The 26,942-nt window shown below is 43.7% G+C and overlaps 1 protein-coding gene across 3 annotated transcripts in view; it reads right to left on the bottom strand.

Annotated features, from left to right (window-relative positions):
• The window catches only part of LOC133082912 (cAMP-dependent protein kinase catalytic subunit PRKX), an 82,131-nt gene that overhangs the window by 3,382 nt on the left and 51,807 nt on the right, over positions 1 to 26,942 (bottom strand). For 2 of the 3 annotated variants that reach the window (XM_061179595.1, XM_061179593.1), the window contains exons 3-8: positions 26,588 to 26,851; positions 19,651 to 19,770; positions 18,954 to 19,082; positions 12,270 to 12,365; positions 6,640 to 6,697; positions 3,123 to 3,200 (exon numbers count right to left, since the gene is read on the bottom strand). In XM_061179595.1, the coding sequence (XP_061035578.1) occupies positions 3,123 to 3,200; positions 6,640 to 6,697; positions 12,270 to 12,365; positions 18,954 to 19,082; positions 19,651 to 19,770; positions 26,588 to 26,851 (745 nt within the window). The remainder of the gene's footprint in view (positions 1 to 3,122; positions 3,201 to 6,639; positions 6,698 to 12,269; positions 12,366 to 18,953; positions 19,083 to 19,650; positions 19,771 to 26,587; positions 26,852 to 26,942) is intronic. The other variant, XM_061179596.1, reaches the window with a different exon arrangement.

The following is a 26,942-nucleotide window of genomic DNA, read 5'->3' as shown; positions in this document are numbered from 1 at the left end:
TTAGAATTGAGGACCACCTGGACTGCTTGTTAAATTCAGATTCCCAGGTCGGGGACATTCTGATGTAGCTGGTCCTGTGGCCACACTTTGGAAAATTCCAGAAAGACGGAAAGAGCTCCAGACTTGGGTTTTATTATCTCAGAGGCCAAACCTCAATCCTGCGTTGATAAAAATGAAGGCATTGGGATTGAGAAGAGGGTCAGCAAACTTTTCCCATAAAGGGCCAGTTAGTAAAACATTTTGTTTTTCAGGCCATACAACTTCTGTTGCAACTACTCAGTGCTGCCATTGCAGTGGGAAAGCAGCCATCGACAATCTGTAAACAAATGGATGTGGCTATGTGCCAATAAAACTTTATTTATAAAAACAAGCAAGGGGCCAGATTTGGCCCACAGGTTGTACTTTGCTGATTCCTGCATACATCCAACTCCAAGATTCTGTAACGGACACAGACACCAACTAGTTTTCTCTAATCCTATGAAACTGTTATGCTTTGTCCAGAGCCTTTAACACACGTGGTGAGCACCACCCCTCCCTCCCTTCCTCTGCAGGATGCATCCTAACCTGGATGTTTCACAAGACACTTGAGGCTCAGTGATGCTAGAATCCTCAAGTCAAGTCCAGGACAAGGACCTAGATTTGTCTCTGTCCCAAAGCTCCGTGCTTCCTAATAGACCACAGCAAAGCAGATGCAGCTGGAGAATCCTGACAGAGCATGGGCTCATATGTGGATCCCAGGGGGAACATTTTAACTGCTATGTGGACACAGAAATGAGTCAAGTAAATTAAAAATTATTCATGTAAAAAAAAAAAAAAAAGAAAACCCTCTTGTTACTTGTATATTTCGGTGACTGTATCAAAATACAAAGAGTATTGAGTGGTCAGCATCTCAGAAACATCAAGGAACTTCAGGTGAAGGTGCCACGTTCCTCATCTGACTCAGAAGTTCCATGCCAGAAAGCCTAATTAGTGAGGTTCACGCTTTATACGCACAGCAGACAACCCCCATCCCCAAATGGGCCAACCCACGCATGAACAGATCTTAGGTTGGCTCCATAAAAGAGCTTAAGGATTTACAAAGATTTTAAAAGTCACAGAGTAAGTTTAAGGGTGACTTTTCCTTCATTCGTTCTCATTGCATTCAATAAATGAGCTATTTCTATAGACCAGGCACCATGTGGACAGAAGGTGCATGATTCTGGCTTTCAGAAACCTTCCAGCCCAGTCAATGGCTCCAGAGGAGCATCTCTATCTGGGTGGCATGTTTGGAATCACTTGATGAACTTTTAAAAAGTTATAAAAATAAAGTTACACAGAGATACCTCTTTTTAACCATCAGTTAGGCAAAACTGCAAAAGTTGTATAACTCACCACTCTTGAGCTGGGGGGAAAGAGGCATTTTTCAAAACAAGTCCTCTGGGAGCACAAAAGGATGCCATTTCTACAGAGAAGTATGTTGCAAAAGTACCAAGATTTCAAACGCATTTACCCTCTGACCCAAGGATCTCACGTCTGGAAATTCATCTTCAACACAAAAGAAATGTATGAAATTATTCCTTGTAGGAGACTGGAATTGGCATAAGTGTCTGTCAGTTGAGGTCTGGTTAAGTAAACGATGGTAGAGACATGTAAAGCAGTTCCATGCGGTTTAAAAAGAATGAGAAAGCTATTCAGGCATATGGGAAGATCTCGAGGTTGTACTGTTAAATGAAAAAAGCAAAATTAGAATAGTACATGTATAACTGTAGGTTTTGTGTTTCTAAAAAAGGGAGAAGGGGGCTTCCCTGGTGGCGCAGTGGTTGAGAATCTGCCTGCCAATGCAGGGGACACGGGTTCGAGCCCTGATCTGGGAAGATCCCACATGCCGCGGAGCAACTAGGCCCGTGAGCCACAACTACTGAGCCTGCGCGTCTGGAGCCTGTGCTCCGCAACAAGAGAGGCCGCGACAGTGAGAGGCCCGCGCACCGCGATGAAGAGTGGCCCCTGCTCGCCGCAACTAGAGAAAGCCCTCGCACAGAAACGAAGACCCAACACAGCCAAAAATAAATAAATAAATAAATAAATTTATTTTTAAAAAAAAAAAAAAAGGGAGAAGGACTTCCCTGGTGGTCCAGTGGCTAAGAATCTGCCTTCCAATGCAGGGGACACGGGTTCGAGCCCTGGTCAGGGAACTAAGATCCCACATGCCGCGGGGCAACTAAGCCTGCGTGCTCTAGAGCCTGCGTACCACAACTAGAGAGCCCGTGTGCCACAACTACTGAGACTGAGTGCTCTGGAGCCCTCGCACCACAACTAGAGAGCCTGCGTGCCACAACTAAAGACCTGACGCAGCCAAATAAATAAATAAATAAAAACAAATACTTTTTAAAAAGGGAGAAAACAAGAATATGTATATCCACCTGGGTTCACATTAACCTAAAGAAACTTTTAAAGGATACACAGAAAAATCTAATAAAAGTGGTTACCTATAGCCAGCTGGGAGGGGACAGCCTGGCCATGTATGCATATTAATATTGACTTGGTTTTTGATAAATGCGAATATATTACCTAGGCAATTTTGTAAGTCAGTGTAATAGAATAAAATACATAAAAGTTAAAACCTTGAACAAAATGAATATCAGCTCCACTCCTAGAGTCTGGGCTGGGGGCCAGGCATTAGCATTTTTTAAGTCTCTCCACTGGCACCCAAGTGCAATGTTGAAAACATTGCTATTGAGGATACCCGTCAATAACATATTCAGTTCAAAGAAAGATGAGCCTCAGAATACTTTTCATCTCATCTACCACCATCACTGTGCCATATCCGTCCATAAGTATGAGACATATGTCCTACCTGTGTTATTCCCCCTTACAAAGGGAACAGATGAAATTCATCATAGTCTCAGAGCTAGGGAGGGATGGAACCAGTTCTCCAAAAATCCAACTGCAAAAGCCGGGGTCTTAACCCCCCATTAGGTGACTCTTTAGCTGAGCTCTCCCCTGAATAGGGAACTTGGCTTATTAACGATTTGGGATGGTTGCTTGTGTCGAATCAATTCATTATGTGTCCATCCTAAGTAAATGAGTGTTCAGGAGAGCTCCAGGCTGCCCAGGTACGAACTGCCCATTTACATATGTTGTACCTTCAGTTTCCTTTCTGGGACAGCCTCCCAGTCTGTGGTCCGGAACCACCGATGCCGTTTCACATCTTCTGCTCCATTCTTCAAAAGAAACATGCATCATCAGTGAACAGAAGGTTGACAGGATAGCAAAGAAAATATTCCAAAAGAATCTCTACACGAGTCCCTACAGAGAAAAACAAGAGTTTGCTATGTTTTGAATCACTTTCCCCAGAGTGTGAGCTATTAGGGAAAACTACAGATGAAGGCATTTGAGTTTCATTTGCTTTCCTTCATTGTAGAAAGAAATCCAGTCACGAGGTTCACGTGTATACTGCTCTGGACCACAAAGACCGAAGTAGAATTATGGTTCAGCCTCTTGACATAAAATTAGACTGACACACGGTCAGGTCTGAGTTTGACACCTGTTTTCATCTTGACAATTTCCTCAGGTGAAATTACGCTCATTTTAGAAATGTTATAAACTGAGATTCGTTAAATGATGTCATTTGCTCTGTATTGCCCAGCGAGTAAGTCTATAACTCAAACTGAGGATGTCAAACTTCAGAGATTTTAACAACTACCCAATGTTGCCTCTCAATTAACAACGTGTACAGCACAGGGAACGCTACTCTATACTCCGTAATAACCTATATGGGAATAGAATCTAAAAAAGAGTGGATACATGCATATGTACTCACTTTGCCGTACAACTGAAACTAACACAACACTGTAAATCAACTCTGTTCCAAAAAAAATTTTTAAAAAAACAACAACACAAAAACCAATGTGTACTAAGGTCTGCCTAGTTCATCCTCAGCTGTGGTGTCAATAGCTGGACACCACCAGCACCAGGACCTCTGAAAATCCCTTCCAAGTACTCAGCCTTCAGCTCCACCCTTCTTCTCCCTTTTTACGACACTTGTAGCAACTTTTTAATCAATTAAATGTGTGACGTTATAAGACAGAAACATGTGAAGTCTGTGACACAGGAGCCAGTGCATCTGAAGTTAACTTTTTAAAACGTGTACCAGTTCATATTTTTTAAAGTTTTAAATGATTTATCCTCAAAAAAGAAAATTCTCTGTAACCATATCTCCAAAAGGAAGGAGACGGGGATGTCAGTGTTTTCTACTTTTTTCCAGTCCTATTATTTTGAAAACTCTTTTTCTTTTCCTATTTCTTTCCATCCATATGTAAGTCAAATAATGACATCTGATGAGTGTTACCTTGAGGGATGCTGAGAGAAGGTAAATAAGACTGAAGGTTTACTCCCTAAAAGTTCAAACTCGGTATGGATACTAAGGTATTATGATATCTAGATAGATGACAGAGAGATAGATATAGATGATGGTATATGACAGATGATGAGCTATTTAGATAGATCATTGATAGATACATTTATAGATGATAGATGAAAGTTAGGTAGATAGGTGTTCAATAGATAACAGACAGATAGATGATAGACAGATGATGGAAGATAACAGACAGACAGATGATAGGTGATAGATACATAGGTAGATAGATGATAGATAAATTAATAGATAATGGATAGATAGATATCTAGATAGATGATTCATAGATGATGGATATATAGGTAGATAGATGATGGAATATGATTGATAGACATATAGACAGACATAGATGATAGATAGATGATAGGTAGATAGATACAACAAATAGACAAAGAAGTGAAAGAGAAAGTAAGTGCTAGAAACTTTCCAAGTGTGGAGGACAGAGCAGTGTCCATAGAGGATGAAGGAGTTAAACACAATGGTCTGTTTTGGAAGAAAAAAGAGAAACACTCCAAATGAAGGAACACCAGGAGGAGAAAAACAGCCAGCTATTGGATGAACAACTACCCTGTTTCACAGATTTGTTCCTTTCACCAGTGATATCCAACCACTTAGCGTTTACTCCCCTCCTTAAGGACCTGAACACTTGAGCCAATGTCCATGAGTAGCCTTAACTAGCCAACCAATTTAACTAGTTATGGATTGAACTGTGCTCCCCACGAAAGGACATGTTGAGGTCCTAATCCTCAGCACCTGTGAATGTAACTTTATTTGGAAACAATGTTTCTGTAGATGTAAACAAGTCAAGATGAAGTCATTGGGGTGGACCCTAAATGCAATGACAGTATCCTTACAAGAGACAGAAGAGGAGAGACCCAGATACAGAGGAGAGGCCCCGGGAAGACAGAGGCAGAGACGGGAGGGAGGCGGCCACAAGCCCAGGGATGCCTGGAGCCCCCGGAAGCTGGAAGAGGCAGGAAGGACCCTCCCCTGGCACCTCTGGAGGGAGTGCGGCCCGGGGACACCTTGACCTCAGACGTCTGGTCTCCAGGATTGGGGAGGATGGATTCCTGTGGTTTTAAGCTCACGGTTTGTGGTCCTTTGTTACAGCCGCCCCAGGAAATGAACACACCCACATAAACAGAGGGCCCCAATAGATCTGCGAGGTTCAAGTCTCACACACAGGTCTACTTTGTCCCTCAAGACTGCAACTGACAGGGTCAATGCACTGGTCCACGTCTAAGTTCATCCATGGACGTCCAGAGCTAGAAACAGCTAAGAAGATGTCCCTGGTTTGTCTCAAACTCAACAGTGCCAAAACAGAACCAAAACAGGCATATACAATATCATAGTTTATACAAGTCAGTTCCTTACACATATTTCCCTCCAGATGAAAAGTTTGACAAAATCACACATGGTGTACAACTTCTAAAATGATGATTAATTCACACACAAACCTGCACATGCATGTTTATAGCAGCACTATTCATAACAGCCAAAAAGTGGAAACAGCCCAAGTGTCCATGGATGGATGGATGGATGGATGGGTGGATGGATGGATGGGTGGATGGATGGATGGGTGGATGGATGGATGGATACACAGCATGGGGTCCATCCACACAGTGAAATATGACTCAGCCATGAAAAGGAGTGAAGCTCTGACCCAGGCTACAATGTGGATGGACCCTGAACACATAATGCTCAGTGAGAGAAGCCAGACACAAAAGGTCATGTTTTGTATGATTCCATTTTCATGAAAGCTCAGAATAGGACAATCTAATAAAGACAGAAAGTAGCCTAGTGGTTGCCTACCACCAGGAGGGATAGAAGGATAGAGAGGTGATAGCTACAGGATATGGGTTTCTTTTGGAAGGGATGAGCATGGTCTTTAAAACTGTGGTGATGGTTGCACAATTTTGCAAATACATTACAAGCCATCGGACTGTCCACTTTAAACGGGTAAACTGGATGGTATGTGAATTAGACCTCGATAATGTTGTTTAAAAATATAAAAGTAAATAAAGTCATGATTCGTAACCTATAGATCACTGTTGAGTCACTGGCTCCTGTGGAGAGACAAGGAGATGGGGTGTAGACCCAGTTTGACTCTGCATGCCCCAGAAACCCAGATTTGGAATTTGACCAATGACTGAATATGAACGTTCTGCCTTTGTTGAAGTGGGTGAAGTCAAATGACAGGCACTTATAACGAATACCACTTAATATACACGGACGGAAACACTCACCTTCATGTTTCCCAATCTCCTTGTTCTGTCGACAACAAGCAGTTTCTTAATGAGGTCTCTGTTTGGGAGAAGGAGACAAAAACACAGACATGTTGATACGGACCCATGCAAACACAGCAGGTCAACAGCAATAAAATCCAGACCGTACAACGTGGACACTGGAGCAATGGTTCACACTGGCTGAATGCTTTCTAACGCTTCTTTCTAACCATTATGCGTTCCTAAATGATTTCTGCGACGCAAAGTTGCGAGAGGGACCTAGCTGAGGGGAAGAGGTTGATTAAATACTGTACAGAAGAATAGCCTTTGAACGTGACCAGCAGCAAGAGAAAATGTGCCTGCCCTGGGGATGGTGAGGCTTCATTTCAAATATACGAGTCGGGCTATCCCCGCCAACTGCACAACATGTGCTTTTACCAAAATCGATGGTCTGGCTTTGCCCTGTGGGTCAGCTTATCTGTGGGATTCTTGTCTGGCCATCCTTGCCTTCCCGTAAGCACATAAACTTATTGGATCCCTTTCGTGTGTGCTGGTTCACTTAGATCCTCCTTCTAAATAGCAGACGGGGGGGACTTCCCTGGTGGTCCAGTAGTAAAGAATCCACCTTCCAATGCAGGGGACACGGGTTTGATCGCTGGTCAGGGAACTAAGATCCCACATGCCGCGGAGCAACTAAGCCTGCGTGCCAGAACTACTGAGCTCACACGCCTCAACTAGAGAGCCTACGCCCTTTGGAAGCCGCACGCTACAGCTACAGAGCCCACGCGCCCTGGAGCCTGCACGCCACAACTAGAGAAGAGAAAACCCGCACGCCACAACTAGAGAGAAGCCTGCACGCTGCAACGAAGACCCCGCGCACTGCAACAAAAGATCCCGCATGCCTCGACAAAGATCCCGCGTGACGCAACTAAGACCCGACACAGCCAAAAATAAATTAAATAAATAAATAAAATCTTGTTTAAAAATAAATAAATAAATAGCAGACAGTATCAGAATACAGTAGGACGGTCAATTAAGATGGGAAACTGGAGATGGTTTTCAAGACTTCCAGAAGATGGGCTAGTTCTCAGAGTAACAGTTAAGGAAGTAAAAAGTATAATGTGTGTGTTTAAGCATCTAATACGCTGAGTATGCTGTGTATAATAATATCCAGGGACTTCAAGCATATAAGGCTGTTTTCCAGGACAATCAAAAACCCCCGACTCAGCTTTAAGCATCTCAGCTTTCCTGAATCCAATGATGCCCCGGGGTGAGCGGCACCAACCCAGGCTCCAGCTACGCCCTGGGCGCTGTGACCAGCTAAGGAGGCTCAGATGCGTCAGGTGATAAATATGAGGGGCCAGGGACGCAGGGTTCCTCACATCTGGACTGTGAAATCTCCCAGGTTCCTACTGATGTCAAACTCTGTCAAGGCATAACTGTAACACAGAGTTTCCCAACACTGTGTATCCTTAAGTAGAACTGGAGTCCTTCTAGACGTTTTCCCAAATCCATCTCAAAGAGAATACCCAAGAACACTGGCTCACCTAAGGCTAGGATTTAACCTTAAGGCTAGGATTTTGATGTGTCCATCGAAAACAGGGGAAATTTACTCTTGCACAAGGCAAAGGGATACAAGAGCGCTGAGAAATTAAGGTAACTTTCTCATACCTAGTGAGTTTCCCCTTCATTATTTTGACATACCAAAGAAACAAACCAAAAAAAACAAGGTCACCAAACACCACACTCCCAAAACATCCCCAAATCCATGTGTTTTTTCTTCTTTTTCCCTATTACTTACAGCATCCTCAGCCCTATGAGTGCATATCCTTAAAGCTGCCTGTCCCAGGATTACAAGAAAATCAAAGACTTATTTAACATATAAAATTAGATCTTTGCAAAACAGCTCGATCCTGAAGGCAAAAGGTGCAAAGGAATAGGGGCCACCCGATATGGCAAAGCCACGTAGGAACTCTGCAAGCATCCAAGACGTGACAGGTGGGCACCTCCATCCTGGTACGGTTGTGAGTCCACTGGCAAGCCCTTGATTCACCGAGGCTGAAATTCTGAATCCTACTGACGCCCCGGGTGCCAGCTGGCTTCTCCTTGACCACTTTCAGACACAGAGAAACACTTGTAAATAAATGAGTTCTATACCAAGTTGGCACCAAGCCCCAAAGCTTTTACTTCCTTTTTAATGATATATATTCCTACAAGGAATCTTAAGCTTCATCCAAAGGGGCATTTGCCTAGATCAACACGCTGACACGGTCCAATGCTGAGGTTGTAGGAACCCACAAAGGACCTGAAAAACTTCAGTCAAAATTCTACCCTCAGGGTCACCTGATGACAGTCATTTGGGTAAAAAATGACTCCTGAGGGGTCTGCTTGTCAGCCAACTCATGAAGATCTAGGCAAAAACGAGAAGAAATAGAGTTTTCCTCAACTACGATCTGCCATCATCAAGGACAGCAAAGGGTCCCACGTTCCTGCCCTTGCTGAGCCCCCTCATTGGGGATGTGAGAGCAAGTGCCTGGAGCTGCCTGCGTGAGCCCTAACCCTAACCCTAACCCCTAACCCCTAACCCCAAACTTAACCCTAACCCTAACCCCTAACCCTAACCCTAACCCTAACTAACCCTAACCCTAACTAACCCTAACCGCTAACCCCTAAACCCAAACTTAACCCTAACCCTAACCCCTAACCCTAACCCTAACTAACCCTAACCCTAACCGCTAACCCCTAACCCCAAACTTAACCCTAACCCCTAACCCTAACCCCTAACCCTAACCCTAACCTTAACTAACCCTAACCCTAACCCTAACTAAACCTAACCCTAACTAACCCTAACCCTAACCCCAAACTTAACCCTAACCCTAACCCCTAACCTTAACCTTAACCCTAACCCTAACTAACCCTAACCCCTAACCCTAACCCTAACCCTAATCCTTACCCTCATTGGGGATGTGAGAGCAAGTGCCTGGAGCTGCCTGCGTGAGCCCTAACCCTAACTCTAACCCCTAATCCCTAACCCCTAACCCCAAACTTAACCCTAACCCTAACCCCTAACCCCTAACCCTAACCCTAACCCCTAACCCTAACTAACCCTAACCCTAACTAACCCTAACCCTAACCCCTAACCCCTAACCCTAACCCCAAACTTAACCCTAACCCTAAGCCTAAGCCTAAGCCTAACCCTCTAGCCCTAACCCTAACCCTAACCCTAACCCCAAACTCAACCCTAACCCTAACCCTAACCCTAACCCTAAGGATTCCAGAACAGCCTCTGCTGCTTCTCTCTTGAAAGTATAAAGTATGAGAAGAAGACAGGCTTGTTCTCTTTCTATGACATCTTCTTGTTCACAAAACGTTGGAAACGTACTCAATATATGAACATGAGCGTAAAAAAGAGTGAAATTGTGCCATCTGCAGTAACATGGATGGACCTAGAGATGATCATACTAAGTGAAGTCAGTCAGAAGAGAAAGACAAATACCATATGATAGCACTTATATGTGGAATCTAAAAAATGATACAGGGACTTCCCTTCCAGTGGTGAGGGCTCTGCACTTCCAATGCAGGGGGCATGGGTTCAATCCTTGGTCGGGGAACTAAGATCCTACATGCTGTGCACTCACAGACACAGAAATCAAACTTATTGGGAAAGGGGGTGGGGGGAGGGATAAAGTAGGAGTTTGGGATTAGCAAATACACAGGACTATATATAAAATAAACACCGAGGACCTACTATATAGCATAGGGAATTATATTCAATATCTTGTAATAACCTATAATGGAAAAGAATCTGAAAAAGAATTTATATGTATACAAATACATGTGTATATGTATAACCAAACCACTTTGCTGTACACTTGAAACTAACACAATATTGTGAATCAACTATACTTCAATAAAACAAAATGGATAAAAAAAATTGTGGTAAATAGAAATAAAATTTACTATTTTAACCATTAAAAATACATATATTAACAAAAGCAAATAAATGACCTAAGATTTATGGATCTTCCCTTCTCTTGGGGAAACATCTCCTGGAAGAATTTAAGTCCTTCCTTGAAAGAGGAAGGGGATCCAGTCTGATGATCTTCTGTGTTGCCATCACAAGTTTACAAAAGAAAGAAGCAGACTATGAGGACGCAGGAGGTAGTTCATATTTATCTTGCTTGCAGCACGTGCACCCACGGCAACAGCGAAGTCATACCCATCGCGGGCAGGTCCCGCCAACATGCAGCCGGTGTTTACAAGCCCCAGGTGTACCCAGGAGAATTGCAGGGAGTCTATAGGGGCCAACAACTAGCAGTGCCCATGGGTGTGAGTAGGCGCTAATCTGATCAAATCATTGGTCAATCGTTGATACATCTATAACTCAACTTTATTTTTTTCTCTTTATTTTGTCTTCTCTTAATACCCTCCCCCTGTCCTTCCTCATCCCTCCCCACCCCTCCCCTATAACTCAATTTTTAAAGTGTTTTGCCATCCATTCGAAACAATGTCACGCAACACTGATGGGATTTGGAGCCTGGGAGAGAAATCCTAGACCGTATTTCTTCATTTCTTTCTAGAGCAATAGACTTTTGAGTGCTGCATTCCCCTTGTCACCTTACTGTCGGACCATTCATGACACAGAAGTCTCCCTTCCGGATAAATTTATGTCTAACTGGAGCCTCCTTTTCTTGATAAAATCATTTAAAACCTAGCTGGAGGGTCAAACACCACACAAGCTCCAGCCCACACGAACCAAGAGGAACACCATCCTTGATTCATACTGAGAATCTCTATTTAAGGTAAGTACATTGATCACTAAGAAACAAAACTAGATGCAGCCAGTGGCCCCAGGAGCCGATCACTGTCATGAAATAAGTTTTCTCTGAACTTAATTTCCACAGGTTACTTTAAAAATATGTAGCAAAAAAGAGAGGAGTTTAGTTCTCAACGAAACACAATTAACCCCATTTGGGGATCAGGAGGGGTTTGGAGCACCTGTCAATGTATCTGGGAAATACAGTAAAACAACTAGAAATTAGGACTCACAATGGTGCAAATGGCTAAAAGCTGACACACAGAGCAAGGTCGTTGGAAAACCTAAAGCATTCTTATCTTTTAAAAAATTTAGTTTTTTCCCCCATTGCCATAAAAATGCACACCCAAAGTTCAACACTGAAGCAATGCAAAAGTTCTTGAAACAACGAGGGCGTAACTCAAAATTCTAGCAGGAAAAAGGACTTTAAGAATGAAAATAATTTAAGCAGGAGAGAAAAGATAAAACTGCTAAAGCCATCAACACTTGTGCCAACCGCAACACTAGCTGGGAGGAAGGACACCCTTCTTGTCAAATAACAGAACGACTCTCTTATTAAATATGATAACAAATGCCTTTATTCGCTAATTATAAGTGTCATTTATTTCAAACGGTATAAAATAGGGCTGAGAGTCATTAAAAGGTGAAGTCTCATCCCAGCAGAGTCATGAAAACCTTTTCCCTTTTGGTGGAAAAAATGACCGGTCAAAACAGCTTCAGCCCAGCATAGAGAAAAACACAGGATGGTACCCCGCTCGGCAGATGCCATAACTGGGGGTTTCTTAGATGCTTTAAAAATAAACACACCCGATGAGGGGGGAAACGGTTTACTTACTTGACACTGAAGTCCAAATGTCTGGGGAAATCTATCTTGCCTGCAAGAATTTTTTGGTAAATGCCAAATGCGTTGTCATCAAAAAACGGAGGAAACCTGTTAGAAACATAAACATCTATTTTTAGTGGCGAGCAAGTGTGGAAAACATCCCTGCTTTGTAAGGATGACTCTTTCTGCCTGACCCGGGCAGAACAGAATTTATTTCAAGGCAGCTCTTTCCTCGCACCCTGGAATCCATGGATGGCTCGAGACCAGCTTCGAAGAGATGGTTCCAAGAGGCCAAGCGTGAAGCACTGCAGCCCAAGTACAGAGGATGGGCCAGCAAAGAAAAGGCAATGACCGTGAGGCCATCTGACCAACTATGAGGTCACTAGGGTGCCATTAAAAATGTCTCCCCAACTGGACCATGAGTGGACCTCTTTGTATCCTTCCTGCATACGGGAGTGTGTAGCACACAGTAGGTGCTCAATAAGTGTACACAGGCCAAATGTAAGAGGATAGGTTACACTGTATCATATTTTTTTGGCTCAAGTACTTCATAACTTTATAGAAGCCAATATGTGAATCTCCATAGTCGATGAATTCACCTCCATCCTACTTTGGGAGGTGAGTGACAGCAAGGCTGGTTTCCAGTTTGCGATTTTAGGCACAAAGATCTACACTAGGGGTTGGCCAATGATGGCCCACAGCCTCTTTTTGTCAATGAAGTTGTACTGGCACACGGCCATGCCATACACTTATGTATCATCTGCAGCACTGTTACCACGATTAAAGACTACAGTCCAGTTACAGAAACTAACAGACCTATCCTTTCTAATATCCGGAAATAGAAAAACAAAAAAACATGACATAAGCTAAAGAAGAAATATACTTACAACTGCCAAGACCAAGAAAAATCCAAGAAACTCTAGAAGTAAACCACTAAATATATACTAGATGGCCACATGTCCCTGGGCACAAGGTATACTTTTGATATTTCCTCAGAGTGCTCAAGGCAAAGACCTTCAACTCGAAAGCATAACCTCTATTTAGTTTCTTTAGAAGGAGGTCTTCTAATTCAGTAGAATAAGCAATGGAAATATAAAGGGGAGTTTTCAAATGATGGTCTGATTGATGATGGCAAATCTCAATGATCAAAAATAATTCTCACGTTGATTCCAAATCAACTCCTCATGTTTTTTTAAAAGAGAAACAGTGTATCATGGGTGGAACGGTGGCCTCCAAAGTTACATCCACGTCCCCAACCCGACGACCTCAAATGGGACCTTATACGGAAACAGAGTTTTTGCAGATGTGATGAAGTGAAGTGTCTGAGATGAGGTCCTCCTGGATGAGGGTGACCCTACATCCAATGACAGGGTCCTTCTAAGACACAGAAGAGGAGAGACCCAGACACAGAGGAGAAGCCCCGGGAAGACGGAGGCAGAGACGGGAGGGAGGCGGCCACAAGCCCAGGGACGCCTGGAGCCCCCAGAAGCTGGAAGAGGCAGGAAGGACCCTCTCCTGGAGCCTCTGGAGGGAGCGCAGCCCTGGGACACCTCGACCTCAGACGTCTGGTCTCCAGGACTGGAGGAGGATGAATTCCTGTTTTAAACGCCCCAGTTTGTGGAAATTTGTTACGGCCGCCCCAGGAAACCAATACACAAATATATTACAGAGAAGAGAGAGTCGAAAAATATTAAAAAAATAAAGAACAGAAATATGAAGTACAAAAATAGAAATGAATGGGAAAGTGGAAGGAAAAGAGGTAGGTTCCTCAGAAAAATGGAAGATTCTAAATAAATGTAGAAATGCAGCTGCGTGTAGCATAAAATAGCCTTTTTTTCCTTATGTGATACCTTCGTTCCTCAGCTTTACACTTGGGCGTGAATAGGAGCACAGAGTCCGTAAGACCACAGCTGTACCTCTTGGGGTCACTGGCTGTTACGGTCTCATAACTACAACTACTCTGGCCAGTTGTGCTTCCAGAGTTACCAGCTTCCATGGATTGAGAATCTAGCCAGGCCGGGAGACACCCAACCCTCGCCAACCGTGAACGCCTTGAAGCTCATAAATCCCAAGCTAGCCCTTCGCGTGCGTCAGGAGTTTCCTCTAACGATGGTTGGGGGAGTCATATTCCTGTCTTGGGTGGCGGCCCTGTCTGAGTACATGCAGCTGTATGATTTCACTGGGGAAAACAGATACACGTTCAGAAATGGGACCAGGGGAAAATGTGTCATACATACCTACCCACGTTCATGGAGAACATGACACGCAGTACTCTGGAGTAGCTGGCATTACACGACACTATCATGGGAAAGGTATGTTAGTAGTAGTTTAACGAGTGGAAAAAACAATAATAAGTGAGCACTGACAGATCTTGCCTGGAGGAAAAAGCACGGAGAAGGCGTATCGGAGAAGTCGGCGTGTGCAAAGTAGCCAAAGAAAGTGCCCTCAAATCTCTGTCTTTAATCCAACAGAATCCTTCCAATTCTTAATACACGGGTGCCCATCATACAGAAGTGGGCGTTATATGCACCTTGACGTTGTCCATGGTGAGATGTAGTCCGAAGGACAGCCTGCTCTCCCCCATGAAGGCAGGCTCAAGAATTTCGTCTGAAAAATTCATGCCAATTTTGCCATTTTCTCCATCATCTACCTGTGATCCTTTTTATAGATACCTTCGACCTACCTATATCTTCCAGTAAAAAAAGTGGATTGTCCAGAAACAGGCGCCATCGTTGTTGCTACCTCGTGTTCTTCATCATACCCCCAGAGACCCCTGTTACAAAATGATGGTCCTGGGACGTCCCCAGTGGTCCAGCGCTTAAGACTCCATGCTTTGGACTTCCCTGGTGGCGCAGTGGTTAAGAATCCACCTGCCAATGTAGGGGACACGGGTTCGAGCCCTGGTCCGGGAAGATCCCTCATGCCGCGGAGCAACGAAGCCCGTGCGCCACAACTACTGAGCCTGCGCTCTAGAGCCCGCAAGCCACAACTACTGAGCCTGAGTGCCACAACTACTGAAGCCCGTGCACCACAACTACTGAGCCTGCAAGCCACAACTACTGAGCCCGCGAGCCACAACTACTGAGCCTGCGTGCCACAACTACTGAAGCCCGTGCACCACAACTACTGAGCCCGCGTGCCACAACTACTGAGCCCACGCGCCTAGAGCCCGTGCTGATTCCTCAGAAAAAGGGGCAAGAACAAAGTATTGGGCCAAGAAACACTGGTGCAGACTGTAGCGTGAGAGAGTCCTGGGGCACCCTTCCTTTGGCATGGCAGCTGTGATTCTCAAAGTGGGGTCCCAGGGAATCCTCGGGTTCCTAGAGGCCTTTTCAGGAGCTTTGTGACATCCTTTTTCTAACTATAAATCTGAATATGGCTGCATTTTCGTCATATACCTCAACCAAAACAACGAATCACACCAGACAGAGTGTGAGAGAAGGGAAGAACGCAGTGTACCGGAATTAAGCTAGACATAAAAGAGACTAATGAACACGTGAAACAACGTCACTCTTTTCTCTAAATATTTTTCATACTAGGAAATAGGTATTTTTTTCATTAAAAATTTGATTTATGTTAACCATTAGTTTATCACCTTATGTATAAGATATGCTTTTATGTATAAACTTATATATATAATCTCAGTTTAATTTTCAAATGTGGTAAACGTTGACAGATATAACCTGCATCAATGAGAGCTCTTTGGGGTCGATACTAACATTTAGGAGTGTTTTCATAACTTTTAGGAAAGGAGTAACTTTTAGGATAGATGGTTATTGAAAACTTTTAGGGTCCTGCGGCAGAAATGTTTTGAGAACCACTGCACCACAGCTAACGTTCCACATGGGTGCAGCTCCAAATGCAAACAAGTTCCATCTTCCTGAAAAACAGGCGTGGGACTGAACTCTCCACATGGGTGGATATGAAAGGAGCAGATGATGGAAGACATCAGGGCTGAGCTGGGTGCTCCTGGGAAAGCCCATGAATGGGCCACCTCTTTTCAATCCAACCGAAACATTTCTTACTCGATGAAAATAAAACCCCAGTTATGACATGCTCTCATACCTAATCACGTGGCTGGTTGGACCCAACAAATGTACTTCTTGTACTTCATGAAACAGTTCAACCACCAACGAAAGCAGTAAGCAAACAGACAAGACAGAGTCTAGCCTGATCTTGCCAAAGGTGCCAAAACAGACAATGGAAATCCAACAAGCAGGCGGGAGACGGGGACTTGGAAGAAAAGGCCATCTCCACCGTCTACATAATAACGCCCTCCCACTGGCGACCAAAGGCGTCTGGGTTCAAGGGGGTGAGAAGAGCAGCTTGCACCATACAGTGATCTCGTGGGCAATTCACACACGGAACCAGAGGGTTTCAGACCCACCGGGCGCTCCAGAGAGAACGGAGAGGGGTGCTGGGGCAGAGCGTGGGTGCGGGCAGCGGAGGAGCTCTGAGGGCAGGTTACAGGTGAGCCTGAATCGTGAGCACCAGAAAAGAAGGGACCAGCCGGGGGGGGATGCCCTCAGGAGGCTGGCAGAGAGAGGGACAGCAATGCCTCATGGGGTGCTGGAGGGACAGCGGGAAGGCCTGCGATCCCAGGAGAGGGGCCAGGCCTCCGTCTAAGGTGGGCAGACCTTGTACAGACCGACTCAGAGCCTCGTATAATGAGGAGCTCCGGGTCTTTCCCCTCGAGGGCTGCTAGGGAGAAGGACGTGGCTGGCTGGTGCTGGGGAGGGACCCCTGCAGTGGCTGCCAGGGGAAGGTGTCACAGGCAGGGGCAGGGGCAGCTGGAGGAGACATGAGGACACTCGGGGCTGGTCCAGGCGAGAGCAGAGGCTGGCCAGACTTCAGGGACAGCCCAGGGTCAGCCGGGCGTGCAGTGTGGGTGGGACGGATGGCTCTGAAAATACCACCCAGACAAGCCTGACTCTAACCGGAAATGTGGAAAACAAACCTATGCTGACTGTGAACAAACAGTTCCCTTTTATGAAATGCAACGTTCAGCTTATGGTGTTCTGGGTTAGGAGAGGGTTTGAGTTATTAATCTCCAATTATTCTAATAATAGGACCTAGTAATATATTAGATTCTAATTACATTATTTCCTACTGAATTCATAATACTCTGAGAATACTAGAAATACCGTATGGCTAACATTCTACTGGAATAGAATATTTTCTAATATTCTAATATTTTAATATATTACATCCCAATAGTAATCAGAATATTATTTTAATATATTATATCCTAATAGTATCTTAGTTACTATTAAAACAGCATATTAAATTATTAGAAGTCTAATAATTATGTTTATATAATAACCCTAATAATAATTCTAATATATCCTAATATTATGTTCTAATTCTACCATATCCTACTTTATCCTAGTCTATTTTAATAATTTTCTATTATAGTCTATCAATACTACGTTCTAATAGTATATTATATTCCAACATTGTCTTTCCTAATGGTATTCCGCATTATTATGTTCTGTACTATTATAGTCTATCCTAACAATAAAGACAAAACAGAGGACACATGAACCCCATTCTACTGAACATCACTGGGCGCCGGGATTCAATTCTCCTCGGGCAAGGCTGCCCTCTCGTGGTCAGTAATGCACAGGAAGGAAAACATGCTGCTGGCTTGAGTGTGGAAGCTGATCGAATACAGGTGCAGAAAGACGTACAATTTCTATACCTTCTTGGTGGACTGACCATAACTGCCATTTATTTCAGCGTTCTGCTTTGATTAGGACTTCCTGGGCTAGGGTGCATATGAAGAAATTTGGGTCTATGGGATTTGCTAGAGGTGTTTGACTAAAGAGCAATGGAAAATTGAAAAGATTAGATAGATTGATAGACATTGATCTATGATTGATAGACAGATATTGATCTATGACTGACAGATATTGATCTATGATTGATGGATATTGATCTATGATTGATAGATATTGATCTATGACTGACAGATATTGATCTATGATTGATAGATATTGATCTATGATTGACAGATATTGATCTATGATTGATAGATATTGATCTATGATTGATAGAAAGGCAGATAGCTAAAAATTAATAGATATACAGTTAGAGATAGATATAAATAGATGATAGGTAGATAAAAATAAATATATAGAGTTAGAGATCGATATAGGTAGATGATAGGATAGATGACAGATGATAGATACATAGAATAGATGACATATAGATGGTAGATAACAGATATACAGTTAGAGATAAATAGGTACAGATAGTAAGACAGACAAATAGGTAGATAGATGATGGATATAAATGACAAACTAGATGATAGGTAAATATGATATGATAAACAGGTGACAAGAGTGGGTAGATAGGTATATTATGTAAATAGATGACAGAGCTGACAACAGATACAATAAAGATATACAAAGACGACAGACAGATACAGATGATAGATAAACAGACGATAACTAGATACAAACGACAGATAGATCATAGATAGATGATGAAGAGATGGATGACTGACAGACGAATACGGACAGGTTTGCACAGATTCCCCCCTGGCTGGTCACACACTCAATGCAGGAGAAGGCCTCTTTCCATCTTTCTTTCCAACTGAAAGCTGTGGACCAGCCCTGCAGGGAATCAGACAGGCATGGAACAGACTCCAGGTTTTATTAAAACCAGAGTAAACTCAGTGTCTTCAAAACTTACCAGCAAAAAGCACAGCCGCCAAAGAAAGCAGGACAAAGGGAAGGGGCGGGAGCGTGGACGGAAGGCAGCACATCAGGCAGAAGAACCTCGCGTTCACAGGACGAGGAAGAATCCCCAGGTCCACAGTTTCTACGAGGGGGATGCCTGCTTTGTGTGTCCATCCCGCGCGTCTCACGCGGAAGCCACACTTCAATATTTAATCAGGCCGACCCCTTGAGAAACAGCCCAACTCCTGGCTATCTGGACCAGGGGCAACGTGATTCCTAACCTCCCCCGAGGCACGTTTGGGATTTCAGGGAAGAACACCCTCTTTCCTTTCTGGCACACTCTCGGTTCGTAACGTCATCTATTGTGTTATCCAACACGTACGTTACCCAGCTCTGGGAATCACTCCAGAGTGTCCGTGCGGGAGATGAACAGTATTTTCTTGGGAGACAGGGACACTTAAGAGACAGGATAAAAGACCGCAACAGCTGTGCCCTGCTGGTCCTTCAAGCCTGCGCTTTTACTCTTGGGAAATCAAGCCGAACGGTCAGTTCGTATCACCGTCACCAGCAGCGGGAAACTGCCGTGCGACCCGACCCCGAGAATCTGCCCCCGACCCCCAGTGCCCCATCCTAGGGGCGGGCTGAACACCCCAGGGCCAGCGAGTGGGGCAGCGACTCGCTGGAGACGTCTCCACGGAAACGCGACTCACCCCGAGAGCATCTCAAATATCAGGATGCCGAGTGCCCACCAATCCACAGCTCTCCCGTGGCCCTTGCTCTGGATGACTTCGGGGGCCAGGTACTCGGGGGTCCCGCAAAGGGTCCACGTCCTGTGGGCAGAGAAGGGGGTCCACAAAACTCAGCTGTGCTTGGCCAATGCATGCGTCTCAGAAGCACTGAACGTTACAGTCACTGAATCGATCAACAAGATGCCTTAAACCCTCACCCCATGGATAAAGACAGCAACCTTGTCTTCCCTGACTTTCGTCCTTTATCAACACTCCGCAACCAAGAAAGAATCTGAGTCACGGCCCTGTTATCACGGCTGTGTCTTGTTCTCGGTGCTTACCTTCGCTGCTCAGAAAAAGCAAAACCCCCAGTCCCTGATTTCCCATAACATGATGGGAAAAAGGATTCAAGGACTGACTCAAGGGAGTGACCCTCAGGAGCCCACACGTCTGCTTTATGAATAAATGAGCTGGTTCTGTCCCCCCAGAGGAAACACAAAGCGACAGCTAAGTGTCTTTTCCACCTGCTCTGCAAAAGGTCTGAACTGTTTTTGTGGGTTCGCGGTCATTTTAGTATCCGTGGTGGCTTTTGGAAATCCTCAGGTTAAGGGGCTCTGGGATGTCTGGGGTTTAAACGGGGCGGACACCTTTGGAAAGGATTTTCTCCCCAGGAGTTGAGACCTGCAAAAAATTTAGCTTTTAGCCCCACCTAGAGGACAGCTGGCTGAAAGCAAGAGATTCCAACCAGCCAAGCCGGACCCAGCATAGAAAGCGGAGATTTCTGAGTGTCTGGGTGGCTGTTTTTTCTTTGGGTCGTCCCTTCCCTGTGCTGCCTTAGATCTGTCTTTTTCACAACAGATAGGAGAAGCAGTCTCCTTCTCCTTTTAAGAGAATTCTATTTATACTTTAAAAAGCCCCAATGTTTAATTAAAACTTATAATTTGTAACATTTCTGCTGAAATATCTAAATTTTTATGCCCTATGGAAAATAAAGACTGATTTTTTCTAATTTTCTCTTTATTTGTATATCTCAGTATGGAGGATTTTGCTAACAAAAATTCACCCGTGAAAAGATAAAAAAGGTACAAACTTCCAGTTGAAAGATTAAGTCCTGGGGTTGTAACATACGGCATGGTGACTATACAGTTAATAATACTGTATTGTACATTTGAAAGTTGCTAAGAGAATAGATGTTAAAAGTTCTCATCAAGAGTAAAAAGTTGTAGCTGTGTGGTGTTGGATGTTGATTATAGAGTTATTGGGGAAGATCATTTTATAATAGATACATATATCCAACCACTGTGTCGTACACCTGAAACTAATACAATGTTATACGCCAATTATACCTCAATTTAGAAAAAAAAGATAAAGAGCCATCAGTGGATGATGGATACACAGCATGGGGTCCACGCACACAGTGGAATGACTCAGCCATGAAAAGGAGCGAAGCTCTGACACAGGCTACCACGTGGATGGACCTTGAACCCACGATGCTCAGTGAGAGAAGCCAGACCCAGGAGGACAGGTATTTTGTAATTCTATTTATATGAAATATCCAGAAGAGGCAAATCCACTGAGAAAGAAAGCAGATTAGCAGTTGTCAGGGGCAGGGGGAGTGACTGGTAATGAGTATGGGGTTGCTTTTGGGGGGGGGGATAAGAATGTTCTGGAACTAAACAGGTGTGATGGTTGTACAACCTTGTGAATGTGCTAAACACCACTGCATTCTTCACTTTAAAACGGCTAACACAGTGGATTTTATGTTATACGAATCCTAACAGAATTTTTTTAAAGCCACATAGTTTCTCTCTGCCACACCCCAAGGATCACATATTGGGTAACCTGGTCCCTTACACCTCCCGCTGCATTTAAGGCAGCTCTGAACACCTCAGGACCCCGTTCAACAGACTCTGCTTGAGGTCTGCAACCTCTCAGGTCCCTGCGTGCTCCAGCCCCTTGGCAAGAAAGAGGGAAAATTCAATTTTTAAAAACCCTGTGTCCAAAAGCATAGGAAAATAACACGCTAAGGTCACGCTCACGTTTTATATGACAGATCAGTGATAGTGATTAACATCCCAAATGGCAACCAGGGACTTCCCTGGCGGTCCACTGGTTAAGACTTTGCCTTCCAATGCAGGGGGTGCAGGTTCCATCCCTGGTTGGGGAGCTAAGATCCCACACGCCTGGTGGCCAAAAAAACCAAAACATAAAACAGAAGCAATATTGTAACAAATTTCAATGAAGACTTCAAAAAGGGTCCACATCAAAAAAATCTTAAAAAAAAAAAAGGGCAACCAAAGGAGATGCCAGGGAAAATGCTGCTGTGACACATGAGCTATGAGCTCCATCAGAGCCTTTAGCAAAAGTCTGAAAGGTGACTTTCTCTTTCCAAAAGTGCAATTTAGACAGCTAGGCTGTTAAACCACAAAGAAGATTTGGAAATTGCTTGGTTCCATCCCATGTTCTTACATTGGGTAAAAGTCCAAGGCAATCAATGTCATCTGCCTGTTTTGTGTTTTTCGTGTGTGTTTGATGTTGATGATGGCGATTGTGATAATGGCGATAATGATGGTGATGATGATGATGATGATGGTGATGATAATGATAATGATGGTGATGATGACGGTGGTGATGGTGATGAAGGTGATAACTATGGAGATGACGATGGTGATGACAGTGGTGGCGATGTTGGTGATGATGATGATGTGAGGGTGGGCATGATAAAGTCAGAAGCACCTACTGTCTACTCAATGCTTACTACATGATAGGAACCGTTCTTAGGAAATACTTTCCAATGAGCAGACCCATCCATTGTTACCAATCACCCTACAGGGTAGGAACAATTCTCATTACACAGATGAGCAAAACCAAGGCACACGGGGTGGTAACAACATACAACGTACTCAATCTCATCAGCTAGAGAGTGGCAGACACAAGGGTCCAGCAGAGGCAAGTGGTCCTCATATCCACTCTTCATTCCTAACTGCCCCTCTGAGGTGCTTCTGATAACAGAGGCTCTTGGTAAGGGAAATAAATTTAACCTGGAAGCCATAAGGTACCACCACTTGGCAATTGTGCGGATGCACGCAAACCACCTTACCTCTCAGGGCCTCAGATTTCTCAGCTGTAAAATGATGATGGTTGGCCAAACTTAACACCGACTGAATTTGTGAAACATTTTATTGGTGGTTTGTTTGAATCAGGGCTTCCAAATAAAACGATTAAAAAAAAAAAAAAAAAAACCCTACCAGGTGGACTATATACCACATGTTACCAATAGGGGGCAGCACCAATGCCATAAAACCAATTTTTAAAACTATATAAAGTCTTCACACTCTTCTACGTAAAACCATCCCATTTTATTCTTAGCCATGCAATAGATGAAATTCTATAGGGAAAAATCAGATTGCATTTAACAGCATCCTAGAACGAAATTGGGTCATTTGTAGAGACATGGATGGACCTAGAGACTGTCATACAGAGTGAAGTAAGTCAGAAAAACAAACACTGCATATTAATGCATATATGTGGAATCTAGAAAAATGGTACAGATGAACTTACCTGCAAAGCAGAAATAGAGACACAGACATAGAGAACAAATGTATGGATACCAAGGGGGAAAGGGGTGGGGTGGGGAGGAATTGGGAGACTGGGATTGACATATATACACTATTGATACTAGGTATAAAATAGATAACTAATGAGAACCTACTGTATAGCACAGGGAACTCTACTCACTGCTGTGGTGACCTAAATGGGAAGGAAATCCAAAAATGAGGGGATATAGGTTTATGTAGAGCTGATTCATTTTGCTGTACAGCAGAAACCAACACAACACTGTAAAGCAACTATCCTCCCATAAAAATTAATTAAAAATAAATAACTGCATCATAAAAGCGATCCTAGGATAGCCCCTCTCTAAAAACCATCGGAGATGAATCATTTAGTGTAAAACAGCTCCCAAATCGTTTCCCACAAATGGGGCTGTTTCTACGACGTGAGGGACACAGGTTATCACGTGAACCAACCCCATCTCATCACAGAATAGGACGCTACGGGTGTATTTTCCAGGTCTACTTCCCAAGATGGGAGCTACTGGCTGCATGTGGCATCTGAGCACTTTTAAAAGTACAGAGGTACTGAAATTCTAATCTAATTTTAATTAATTTGAACATTCAATTTAACAACCCATACTCGATGCAGCGACTGAAAAACTTTTAACTATTTCTGGAGAGCTTGGGCACGTGAATCTACTTTTTTTCCAGCTGTAAGTGTTACGGACGCTAAATACAGATCAAGTGTTTCTGATGAACATTTAGCACCCTCCTTGAGACGCACGCACCAAACGACAAAAGGCACATGGAATTTCAAAACCTCAGTAGCAAAACTTCACGTAAAGTCTCTCAGTGCTGATACTGATGATACGTTGAAGCGATCCTATTTGGGATATATTGAATTAAATCGACTTTATGAACAAAATAATCTATACCTGTTTTAACCTTTAAAAACATGGCTACTCAAAAATGTGAAGTAATACACGAGGTCTGCGTTGGACTTGTATTGGACAGCACTACTCTAGACAGAAATTTTAGGAACTTAAATTGCTAAAATTGTCCGGAGGAACAAAACATACATCTTTGGTCCGTCGAAATGAAGTGCTGTATGACAGCAGGTATTATCAGCAGCTGTGACGGTATCAGAAAAAGTAGAGTCCACACAGGCATAAAGAACAGACTGGTGGTTGCCAAGCGGGAGAGGGCTGGAGGAGGAATGGAGTGGGGGTCTGGGGTCAGCAGATGCAAACTAGTATATATAGGATGGATAAACAACAAGGTCCTACTGCAGAGCCCAGGGAACTCTATTCAATCTCCTGGGATAAACCATCATGGAAAAGAATATGAAAAAGAATGCATATATATGCAGAACCATAATCACTTCGCTGCACAGCAGAAATAAACACAACATTGTAAATCAACTCTACTTCTATAAAACAAATTTTTGAAAAAAGAAAGAAAAAGTAGAGTCCATTGTGTCTCTCCCTCTGTCTGGGTGTCTCTACTCAACGCCTAATTGTATCAGCTGATGGGGTGGGCAGCTAGGGATACAGGGAAAAAAGCTTACATTTTCTTAGAGGATTAAAAAACAACAATAAAACAAAAACCACAGTAAAATCACCCAAAACCAAAACAAACCAAAAACCTAGAAAACAAATGTGTGATGTAAAGGATGAGAGACTGCCATCATGGAAAATAAGAAAGTTCTGTTTCCCCCACCAACCCTGCCCCTGGCCCCAGCTTTAGCCACTTCGGGTCTGACTCCTTTCTTTGGAATAAAAATCTAGAATTGAACTCAAAACCATACCTTTAGACCCCGAGAGAAGCCCCCAGTGCTTGATGTAAGGGGTCCTCCTCGCTTAACTGCATGGGATTGAAAATACTAACAGTTAACGCTTTTATTCTCTACATCACGGGCAGCGTTGCTCCCAGTAGAAAGAGCGTGTTGTTTATAAACTGAAAGTCGTGAAAACGCAACACATACAACTTTGCAAGTACCTCAGCCTTACTTATCCCGCATGCTGTCCTTTTCTAAGCTCTAAATTATAGGATGATACATATTCATTATAAACACTTCTCCCCAGGTAAACAGAGCATTCAGGATCCTTGGGGCAAATTAATCCAAAAGGTATTTTATATTGAATTATGTAATAAGATTTTATTTTATTATTCTTCATGACATCAACTTTTCGGTGCTAACAATGTTTCTCAGAATATTTGTCCCAGTAATCCCACTTTTGGAAATCTATATTGTGGAATTCATCTCAAACACGTATTTATAAATAGCGCATGTACTGCACCTGTATTGACATAGGAGAACAGTCAAACTCATCATGCATTTGCTCAGCCAAAGGACTCTTTTACTGTTTTGTTGTTATAAGAAATGAAAAGATATAAGTTTAAAAAAAAAACCTGACATAAAGACGATGTCAAAATGTTTAAAGGCATAATCCTTCCTGCTCAAAGGTGGTGGATTAAAGGAATTCAGCTCTGCCCCCTCCCAAAAAAGACAATGAAGAATGATGGAAGGAAACTGTACAACATGGGATCCACCAGGACTAAGAAGGAACCAGGTGACAATAGCAGCAGAATTTTGGAAGGTGCCCAGGAGATGAAGCTCTGTCTGAGCAGAGCTGAGTGGAAAATGGAAGGGAGTGTGCGGGGAGAAAGCTCCTGGACTCCACATATGTGCATGGAACATTCGATAAAAAGCAAAGCTAACTTGAGAGCTATCCCCTCACACCTGTCGGAATGGCTGTTATCAGAAAGACAAGCCGTAACATGAGTTGGTGAGGGTGTGGAGAAAAGGGAACGCACGTGCACTGTTGGTGGGAATGTAAATTGGTGCAGCCACTATGGAGAACAGGATGGAGGTTCCTCAAAAAACTAAAAATAGAGCTACCATGTGATCCAGCAATCCCACTCCTGGGTATATATCTGGAGAAAACTCTAATTTGAAAAGATACATGCACCCCAGTGTTCATTGCAGCACTGTTTACGATAGCCAGGACATGGAAGCAACCTCAATGTCCATCGACAGATGAATGGATAAAGATGTGGTGTATATATATATATATATATATATATATATATATATATATATACACACACACACACACATACATATACACACAATGGAATATTACGCAGCCAGGAAAAAGAATGAAATCATGCCGTCTGCAGCACCGTGGATGGACCTGGAGATTGTCATACTGAGTGAAGGGAGTCAGAGAAAGACAAATACCATACGATGTCATGTCTATGTGGAATCTAAAGAAAAAGGAAGTCACAGCACAGAGGACACAGAGGACGCTGCCAGAGGCAGGGGACGGGAAGATGGGAAAACGGGGGAAATGTTCACTTACTTGTCCACCAGTTTCTTGGCGAACCCGAAGTCAGTGAGCTTGATGTGACCGTCTCTATCCAGCAGGATGTTCTCCGGCTTCAGGTCCCTGTAGACGATCTCCTTGGAGTGCAGGTACTCGATGGCACAGACGATCTCCGCGGAGTAGAAGAGCCCGGTGGAGCTGGAGAAGCGGCCCTGGTTGCGCAGGTAGCTGAAGAGCTCACCACCCGGCACGAACTCCATCAGCATGTACAGGAAGCGGTCATCGTGCCCCGTCCAGAACCTGCGGGACCAGAGCGGGAGTGAGGGCTGCGCCTCGGATGGACAGAAAGGGACAGGGACGGACGGATGCTGAGATGGCACTTAGATGGAGG

The sequence above is a fragment of the Eubalaena glacialis genome, chromosome Y (genome assembly GCF_028564815.1).
Source record: "Eubalaena glacialis isolate mEubGla1 chromosome Y, mEubGla1.1.hap2.+ XY, whole genome shotgun sequence".
NCBI lineage: Eukaryota > Metazoa > Chordata > Mammalia > Artiodactyla > Balaenidae > Eubalaena > Eubalaena glacialis.
The sequence above is the reverse complement of the archived record's forward strand: the minus strand, read 5'-3'. Positions and strand labels throughout refer to the sequence as shown.